General features: G+C 42.2%; 1 protein-coding gene across 1 annotated transcript; it reads right to left on the reverse strand.

Annotated features, from left to right (window-relative positions):
- Positions 1 to 1,679: 1,679 nt before the first annotated feature.
- Positions 1,680 to 9,577, reverse strand: LOC101526418 (olfactory receptor 51E1). Its single transcript, XM_004589948.2, has 2 exons — positions 9,499 to 9,577; positions 1,680 to 2,831 (listed from the first exon to the last, which is right to left on the reverse strand). The coding sequence occupies exon 2, from the start codon at positions 2,787 to 2,789 to the stop codon at positions 1,836 to 1,838; it is 954 nt and encodes a 317-aa protein (XP_004590005.1). The 5' UTR covers positions 2,790 to 2,831; positions 9,499 to 9,577; the 3' UTR covers positions 1,680 to 1,835.
- Positions 9,578 to 10,555: the final 978 nt, after the last annotated feature.

Genomic DNA, 10,555 nt, shown 5'->3' on the forward strand with positions numbered 1-10,555 from the left:
TTTTAATCTTTTTTTAATTAATTTATTTATTTTATTATTTCATGACACAATTTCAAAGGCTCTGAGGTTTCCCTTCCCCTCTCCATAAATCCCTGTCACCCCATTAGTTTCCCCTTTGTCATTACAATAGTATAGTCCTTCACAATCAGTCATAATTCCATCATTCCACTATTTAAGTGTATCCTGACTTTGTAGGCATTGACAGTAGCAGAGAATCCAGCATCCTATTGTCAAGATACATTCAACAGTCTCAGTGGGAGTCCATTTTGATTTGCAAGTAGAGATACACTCGCATTGTATCTTCACATCTGTGTGTGATAGTCTCTACTACACAGTTGCAATACATTCCCTTAAATGAAAAGCCATAAAATAAAATCAACAAGAATAAACATAGAAAATTTACAACAATGTGAAGTTAAATAACATGCTACTGAATGACCACTATGCCACTGAAGAAATGAAAAAAAAAAAAATCAAAGACCTTCCTGAAGCAAATGATGCTATTGTGACCTAAGAGTCAGTGAGGAAATTAATAGGAAAAAAAAATTCTATCTTGTTGAATGAATGAAAATAAAAACAAAAATTCTAAACTCCCTAAGACATAGCAAAACAGTATTGAAAGAGCTATTGATCCTGTAGTTTTCCTATTCTGTCTCCTCCCAAAAGACCAAGATTGACTTGTAGAACTCCCTATTGGAACTTTGAGCCATGCTCATTCTACACATGGGTGGCAGGAATGAAGTTGTATTGCTATTCCTTTTGTCTTCTTATCTAATCATCGGCGCTGCCATTATCCCCTTAGAGCAGCTCAAATCCCTGAACACATGCCAGATCCATTGATGTACTTTCTTTACTTTCTTACAAGTTCTTGCCTTGCCTTAGCCTTACAGACCACTGGCCCCATGCATTCTCCTGGTACCTGTCTCTCTGGGTTTCCAGGTCTATGGCAGGCAGCTGGCCTTGCCATTGTACCGTGGACAGCTAGATGCTGCCATTGTTGCCCTTCCTAACGTGCCCCTCAGGTGTCCTAGTGACTCCACTGCTCACCCCATTCTAGTTACCAAAAGTGTGGGATTGTATGTGAAAAGGCTCCATTTTAGCTGTGGGACTTCATGCAATTCACTGAGCTCCAGTGAGCATCAGCATATGCACGGATAGAATAAAGGGGCTAATAACATTCATGCCTAAATCCAAAGGACAATAAGAAAGTTAAGTAGGGATAAGAGTTTCCACAGGTTTTGGAAACTCCCAAAACAATGTTCCACCTTTCACTAATGAGGCAAATGAAATCTTCCAAGGCTTTGATTCTACTATTCCCCTTCAGGACTGTTGCCTTGAAAGCAATCCTTTATTCTCTATGGGGATTGTTTGAAAAAAATAAAATCTAAATGTGTCACTTTGCCCAGCATCAAATATGGTTGGCAGCTCCAAAGGTAAATTCATAGTTTTAAACCATATGAGCTGATTTTTGTGATATGCTTGTGTTTATTTTCTTTTTGTCATGTTTAAGCCTTTGGCAATGTTTCTCAAACATACCTACAGCCCCATATCCTAGTACTCTAGAAAATAAATGGACTGGATAGATAAGCTTTAAACTATAACCCTAAACCAAAATCACCTCACAGCCCAAGATGGATGAAGAAAGAGAAATCAAAGGAGAAAACAATATTGAAAATGGGTATCAGGAACATACAGTTCTACCACCCCCTTTCCCATAGACCAGTTTCATTTTTGAAGCATCTGCATTATATACCCTTAACACTGTCTTCCAAAATGCTAATATTGACATCTGCATTGGAGGACTCTGCATGGAGGAAAAGTTGGATCCATGACACCTAGGTATCTGAAGCATGCGTGATCACGTGGAAGAGACGAAGGATGCGCTGCCGAATCTCTTTGGTCTTCACTCCATAGACAATGGGGTTGAGCACAGGAGGAACCAGCAGATAGATGTTGGCCATGATGACAGGCAGCAGAGAGTCACGCCGCTTACTGAAGCGGTGCACCATAGATAACCCAATGAAAGGTACATAGAATATGAAAACAGCACATACATGAGAGACACAAGTACCAAAGGCCTTTGCCTGGGCATCACGTGTCAACCCCAACACAGTCTTAAGGATAAGTAAATAAGAAAAGGAGATGAGGAGCGAATCCAGGCCAATGGCGGAGATGATGACGATGAGGCCATAGATGACATTTACACGGATGTCAGCACAGGCCAGCTTCATGACATCTTGATGAAGGCAGTATGAGTGGGAAAGAATATTGGAATGGCAGAAAGGTAGTCGTTTTATGAAGACAGGAAGAGGTGCCATTAGTGCAGCACCCCGAATCACGGCAGCCATGCCAATCTTGGCGACACGAGGCAACGTGAGTACAGTAGCATGGCGTAGTGGGTGACAGATGGCCACATAGCGGTCAAAGGCCATAGCCAGTAGCACTGTAGACTCCATCCCAGATAAGGAGTGGATGGCAAACATCTGTATCAAACAAGCATCAAACTGGATGGTTGTAGAATTGAACCAGAAGATGGCCAACATTTTGGGCATGGATGAGGTGGAAATGAGGATGTCAAGACCAGAAAGCATACAGAGAAAAATATACATCGGCTCATGTAGGCTATGCTCAGTCCGCACTATGTAGATGATCATCAGGTTACCTAGCACAGCTATAAGATAGAGAGAGCACAGTGGGAAGGCCAGCCAGAACTGAGCCTCTTCCAAACCTGGGAGGCCTATCAGAATGAAATAGGTGGCACTGGATTCATTGCCACTGGAGCCCACCATAATGAAGAAGCTGAGTTGTGTCCAGTGCCAGGAAGGAACAGGCTGCAATGAAAAAAAACAAACCATTGTCAAATCCTTTAGAATTCTAACACCACAATTCTCTCCATCCCAATGTCTTATTCTGTAACTCAAATTCTAATTCCAGTACCTCTCCAAACTCCACAACCATTCAAATTCAACCTAACCATAATGCAAGCATAAAATGCAAATCTACCCAACCTACTTTGTGCTAAATTCTGACCGTGACCTTTTTTCTCTTACAGTGCTTTAAACAATCATACAAACTACACACTTTGATTTGGCTATTATGCCTCCAGTTAAGCTTCCTCATTGACACAACCTAAATAACAAAACAAAATGAAATCACCTTACTGTAGAGGCTATTGTGGCACAGTAAGCTATGCAACTGCTTGGGAAGCCTGCATCCCACATTGAACTGCCTGCTTGAGTTCAAGTTACTACATGCTTCCAGTCTAGCTCCAAGCTGATGTAGCTGGAAAGCAGCAAATGACACGAGTCCTTCTACCACCCATATGGGAGATCCAGACGGCAATCCTGGCTCCTGGATCCTGGGTTTGGCTGGTACCAAATTAGGGTATTGAGCTAGCAGATTGAGAAATTGCCCTTCTCCCCATGTGTGTTTGTGTGTGTGAGTGGGTGGGTGTGCACATACACCTAAATCTATTTTTCTTTCAAATATTTTAAAAATTATTTTTAAAACATCACTGGACAGTGTTTCAGAAAAAATATCCTTGAAACCCCAAATTGCTTCCAACACAAACAACAAACTAAGGAAGTCACTGTGAGTCTGTCTCAGTGTCTGTATGGCCCTAGGTTCCTTCCCAATGCTTCCTCCATTTGCTTCTTGCTGCTACACAAATGTGGAATCCATCCTGGGACTCAGGGTCGTTTTATCTTTTGTATTTATCAATCCTTTGTGAAGAAAAACTGTTTCTCTCAGACCTGTCTCGTTCACTTCCACACTCATTTTTCAAGTCCTGGTTTGCTCTGCCCAAGGCTACTTTTCCTAAGCCTCTTTTCCCTGGGAATAATTAGATATTTCCTGCTCTGTGCTTCCAAAGAGTTTTATTTAGATTACTTTTCATGCATTTACCACCCTCATTATAACAGCTGCAACTTTTTCTTTATTTATATTCCCTGAATTATAAACTCCTTAATGCAAGAAACCCTACCATATTTATTAGTTAGTGTTAAGTTAATGTTTTATGAAGAGGAAAATAATTTATCAATAGATGATGTTCCCATAAGCATTTAATGAGGACAATGTAGCTAAGAGGATAGGTGAAATTTCCAGTTGACTAAACTATAGAGAATTAAAAAGAATAAAGGAAATTTGATAAGGTTAGTACAGGGTGACCTTCACTTCAGAACAGGAATCTGTTCAACACCTGGGTGTCCCATTTCCTATCCTGATCCTGACAGCGTGCCTAGGAAAGCAGCAGAAGATGGACCAGTGTACTCACATGGGAAACCAGGATAAAAGATCTGGCCCCTGGCTTTAGTCTGACCCAGCTCTGATTGCTGTAATCATGTAGCAAGTGAGCCATCAAATGAAAGAACCCTTTCAACCCCCTATCTCTCTGTAACTCTTCCTTTCAAATAAATAAAATAAATCTTTAGGAAAAAAAAAAGAATAGGAATCTTTAAAGTCAAACAGAAAAGCCCTCTTTTTCACCTGAAGAGCCAGAGGTCACGAGAGACTATACAGAAAAGAGGTCAGTTGCAGTCTTGAATTATATAAATACAAACCAGGGGTGAAGTATAATTTATCCCTAGGAGAAAGGTGGCCTGAAATCTCTCACATGTAGACATCAGAAAGAGGCTCTGGCACTCCAGAGGGCAGACATCCCTACCATCTAACAATTTTCTATGAACAGATATGGTAGGAAACATACTGGGAGTGGACTGTGATTTATTGAGTGCAACTCTATCCCCTCTAAGAGTAATATGGCATGCGGAAATCCTCAGCATTAAGAAGGCAGTAGATGATGGCCCCTGCCACTAGCAGGAGAACCTGGATGGCGTTCCCACTACCTGACTTCAACCTCGCCCAATGCTGGTCATTGCTGCCATTGGGAAAGTAAACATGCATATGGAAGATCTCTCCCTCTCTCTCTTTCTCTTTCTCTGACTTTGCTGTCCAACTAAATAAAACTTTAAAAACAAAAGAGTCCTGAGTAGCCTTTGGTTATAAATAAATGCACAGAACAATAAGAACCTTATAGTGTTGATATGAAATTGTGTGAGTCAAGACATTGCAAAGAAACTTGTAAAAACTGAACCACGGTACCTATTGCACTTTTTCCCATAAAAATGAGGAACAAGGTCTCTGAAAACACATGAAGTTTCCAAACCCCTTTCATTTTCATTCCATCTCAGTGCACATACTCCTGCCCGACACATGGTGCCCAGCAATCAATCTACAAAGCCAACTGAGACATGGCTCAAAGATTCCAGAAATTGAAATAGAGATTTGACTGACCTGGAAGGGAAGTGCCATGGCAGCACAAAGCAAACAGCTATTGCTGGAGGTAAAATATCAGGCTAGAGCCCCAAAGACCACAGCAGAGGTGAAATGAAGGAAAGGATAGGGAGCCTTCCAGAGCCTATGTTGTCACCCCTTAGACTTTTCAGCACTGAAGCATCACTTCCTGCAGTCCCTTCAAGAGGGAAGAAATGCACCAATAACTGTCAGATGGATATTCAGTCTGAACAGCTGTTGGTAATCAGAAGCATTTGTATACACTCAGAAAGATGATTGGGGCTTGAAAGAAGTTGGAGCTAAGTCATTCAATTTTGAAAAGCAAAACAAACAAAAAAAAAAGGTATATTTTTCTTCTCTTTTTCTTTATATAATACATACACTGACCTGATCCCCAGAAAGAAGTTGGAGCTAAGTCATTCAATTTTGAAAAGCAAAACTAAAAAAAAAAAAGGTATACTTTTCTTCTCTTTTTCTTTATATAATACAAACACTGACCTGATCCCCAGAAAGTAATCCTACAATTGAGATTTCCCTGTAAAAAAGGAAAGTAGAATTATCTTAGAGAATCCCAGGAATGTTTTTCAGACAACTATGAAGAACAACCCAGTCCTTTCTCGGGAATGAGAGAGCAGGTGACCCTAGATCTACAGAATGAAAATTCACTGTGGAGCCCTCAATCCTCTTCCCCCTTCCCCTCTGGCAGTTAAGATTCCATCAGTATGGTATGTTGGAGCTTTTAATTGATCGGGGATGATACTCTGCTGGCTCTGTCTTCAGACCAGAGAGGGTAGACCTAAGAAGCCGTTGAACTTGACTGGACAATAAGATGCTGGACTCTATGTTTGGTATATGCTTGCAATGGGGGAATCTCAACTGAACTTGAACTGTGGTTATGCAACAAGGTGGAGGAATCCACCATGGTGGGAGGGGTTTGGGGAGGGGTGGGGAGAATCCAAGTACCTATGAAACTGTGTCACATAATACAATGTAATTAATGAATTAAAAATAATAAATAAATAAATAAAAGATTCCATCAGTAATGCCTGCTCAGCTCCCATCAGCAGCCCAAATTCACACTCTTCCACAGAACTCCAAATCCCCTCATTTTCATAAACCCATGGAAAACTCACCAGGAAATAATTAGGGACCATTAGCCCTAACTATTTTGACCCAAGATAACACAGAGTAGACCCCAAGCTCGATTTTGCTTTTATTATACTAGAAGAGATTTTTCTGAATATGTAAATACTATGAATATATAAATACACTATGTAAATATGATAAGTGCTACCTCAAAACTGACAATAACACTGTATAGAAGGAGTCCTGTGTATCCATTGTATGTTAAGACGTGAAAAAAACCAAGGCTCCAGGAAGTTAAAGATAACTTGCAGGGTTTACCAGTTGACTGGTAAAGCCAAAATTTTCAAATCTGTACAATATTAAGTGTATTTATTCCTCTTCTCTCTATCTTTAGTCATGTTGCAGCTTCTGCAAGCTTGGTAGTTGGACACCTGGTCTAAGAATATTCTTACAATGGAAACCAATAAAGCAATAAACATGACTCTCATAGATGAGTCTTGGGACACCATCCTTCCCTACCAACCCCAATGTTTCCATTATCAAGGGCAGATTCAACAACGTAGATTAGAAAGCTTTATCTCTCTCCTCTTTTTAATTAGAACCACATCAAGAGCAGTGGAGCAGGAGGTGCTAGTGTTACTGCAAGCCTCTATGGGATTATTTTCAAGATAGTCTCCTTGGTGAAGCACAGACACTCTGGAGAGCCCCTGGATCCTGCCCCTAAGCCCGAAGTAGGAAAGCAGATCTTGAGGGGCAACATGTGGCTGGTAAGGACCATAGGGAATTATCACTCAGTTCTTGGAGAGGGAGCCCCTTTCCTAATACTCTAAGAGGGGAATAGCCCCAGCATCACTTCCACCTAAGTTATCTACCTCTGCAGCCTCCTTCACTTTGCATGGATTTGATCAACAGAGAGGCTCTTACAGGAAATTGTACACTCTACAGAAAAGCCAAGATGAAACTGGAAAGATGAGCAGCTCAGTCTTTTATCCTAAATGGCACAGTGATACTCCAAACCCACCCTATTTATGTCAATCTTGCACACAAAATCACCCTCAGAATTTCTAAAATTCATGTCTTTACCCCTCCACTACCTAGGTTGGGCCAGCTAAGCATTCTAGGGATAGAAAAGCTTGACCTCATTTACAGTCACTACAAAGCAACTCTGGCTGACACATCCTTGTAAACAAATGTGGGAGAGGCAAACACTTAATGTGGAACTTCCACTAATTTGTGACTTAATTTATTCAAGTTTTGGCTGATCAACTATTTTGTGCCACACCCCAGGCTAAGCAGTGGAGACACTGAGGTATAGAGTAACACCAGGCACCAATCAGCCCTCCAGGTTGGAGAAAAATTGAGACAAAGATTTAAACATAGCAGCATATTATGATCATTGCTAAGGAAAAAGTAACCACAAGAGCCTCGGGGACAAATACAACACTATCATACCAAGTTGTTGAGACTCAGAGGGCTTCTGCAGGGAGGTGACATCTGAGCTACAACTTGATTCACCAGCTGCGACGAACCAGGAAGTTAAGGGGGCACAGTGACAGCAGCATTCAGTTGATGAAAACAAACTGAGGATCAAAACTGGAGATCAAAAATAATAGAAGAGAGAAAGTCACTGCTCTCCTGGAGTTGAAGTACTAGGTGGACAATGATAAAAAAGCAAATGAAGCAAATGAGGAAGAAAAATCTAGAAAAAGTACACTGAGAACAGGATAGAGTTATAGGATGGGGGAAGAGAGGACAGAGCTCCCATATTCAAGATGGATGTCAAAAAAAGTCTTCCAGCGCAGGTGACATGGAGCTGAGAACTGTGTGAGGAGAGAAAGCTAGTATTCTAATGTCTAGGGGGAAAGGGCCAGAGAGATTGTAAGAGAAAATGGCCTTTTTTCAAAATATATTTATTCTGTATTTAAAAGGGGATGAGAGAGACATAGGGAATATTCCACCCATTGCTTCACTCATCAAATGCCCTCAACAGACACAGCTAAGCCAACTAAAAGCCAGGAGCCCAGAAATCCATCCAGGTCTCCCATGTGGGTAATAGGAAATCCAGTTCTTGAACCCACATCTGCATGCACCTTAGCAGAACCGAGTTAAGGACTCAAAGCTAGCCACTCAGATATGGGATGCGGGCATCCCAAGCAGGATCTTAATGGCTGCATAAACACCACCTTCAGAAAAAGCTCTTCAGATGAGAATGAGCTGATGGGTTCATGAAAAAGAGAAAAGCATAGGCAGGCCAGAGCACAGCAGAGTTTTAGAAAATGGAGTCAGAGAGGAGCAAGATTCTGAATGAGAGAGGCTTAATTCTGAATGATGGGGGGAGGGGGCAGGTTAATAAGCCATAGACAATCTAATGCTTTTCTTTTCTTTTCTTTTTTTAATGCATTCTGTCCAATACAAACATCCAGTAAGAAAGAAAACAGGGCCTGTTTGGAAAGTTGCAAGTAGTCTAGCACAGCTGAGGTAAAGAGCACAAGGCAGAGTGCGAGTTACAGGGCTGGTACTGAACTGCTTTGGAAGTTAACTGGAGGGTAAACCCCAACCCTAGGCACAGACAGAGCCAGGACTGGAGCCCCACGAAGACTGCTATATCCCAAGCTCACTTACAAACTTGACTCCAAATACATTTGCACAGTGTGCCCAATCTGCTCACAGCCTCTACCTCCACCCTAACTACAGCATCATCCCAGGTAACAAACTGCATTTCAATCACACTGCTAAGCAGCAGAGCTCTAACACCTGCCATACGCTGAATCTCAATCCAACCCCAATTTAACTCCAACCCAGTCTGTTCTGTATCCATTCACATCCACTCCTGTCAGCATCTGCAAACTTCAGATGGACACACCAGCAAACAGGCAACTGGAAAAAAATGCTGGTAAACTACTCTTAGGCAACATCTAAAACTCACACACATTCCTGCATTGCATAGAGATTGCTACAGCTGTCTGTCCTTTGAATCCAGTTATTTCTCCACATCCTCCAGCTCCACCCCTGCACCCCGCCTCCTCCCAAACTGCATACCCATTCACTCCACAGGTCTAATGTAACATCTTAGTTTTAGGTAACTCACACACCCAGGCATACCTGTGCTGCTGCACTCACCTCACACAGGTTGGAGGAACAAATGTGTGCCCTTTTTGCCCAGCTCTCTTCCTGAGGTCTGGAAGGCAGCACTGAAACACAGCCCTTTCTGACTCCACCTCCTGCTTAGGACCGCCCCTGTCAGGATGATTTATTCTGTCTTACCTCCTCCCTCCTTCTGCCTCACCCTGCAGGGGAGGCAGAATGCTGTCCAGAGGGTCCATCGGCAGCCCCCACCAACCAACCAACCTGGTCTTGGTTTCCTTCTCAGCTCCTGTGTCTTAGGAGGATGTGCCTGGGTTATGGGGAAAGAGGAGCTCTGGGCACAGCAAGTCTCTAGAGTCCTCCCTGAAGTGGTCCTGTGCCAGCTGGGATATTATGCCAGCTCAAAATGTGTAAGGTTGTCTTAAGAAAAGGCTGGGGGAAACCCACATACATGGCTATCGTCTTTGTGAAGACCTCTCTCCCTGTTTTTTCCACAGGCTTATTGTACTCAGCCAGAGGAAGGGCACAGTCAATTGGCAGAGAGATCCAAAGGTGATGTATTAACTGCTTTCCATCCTGGTATCTCTTTCTCCACTGCCTTCTTGGTGGTCCCTGCTTAGGTCCTTATTAAGCCTGGAACCCAATAGACACAACCTCCCTGCCCCAAAGCCCTAGAGCTACACCCTCTTTTTTCCCAGGCTCTGGCCCCTGTGTCTGGTTAAGTCATAACGCAGGTCCCCAGGGACAGTGCCCTTGCCTTCCTGTCTCAGCCTTAGGTTACCGAGGAGGATGTGGGTTCTCAACCCTCAACAATCTCTAACAGCAGCCATGTAAGACCAGTGCCATCTGGTTTCTCTCTTAAGGGCAAAAAATAGTGAGAGAACATTTTAGAGACTTGAAGAATAACTGGAAGCTGAAACTCAATACATTTCAAAATATGCTAAAAGTATGTGCATAAATAAAGCAACATGATTCTACTGGTTTCTTGTTTTTCTCTGATCTCAGATATAAGCCTTAAATTCATTTAGAACACCAGAACATCAGGGTGAATATAATTAACAATATTGCATTATGTATCTCAAATTCAGGAAGA

This window comes from Ochotona princeps, chromosome 4 (genome assembly GCF_030435755.1).
Source record: "Ochotona princeps isolate mOchPri1 chromosome 4, mOchPri1.hap1, whole genome shotgun sequence".
NCBI lineage: Eukaryota > Metazoa > Chordata > Mammalia > Lagomorpha > Ochotonidae > Ochotona > Ochotona princeps.

What these genes read in the sequence shown, in the direction of transcription:
- LOC101526418 (XM_004589948.2), bottom strand. Translation starts at nt 2,789, where the DNA reads ATGGTGGGCTCCAGTGGCAATGAATCCAGTGCCACCTATTTCATTCTG.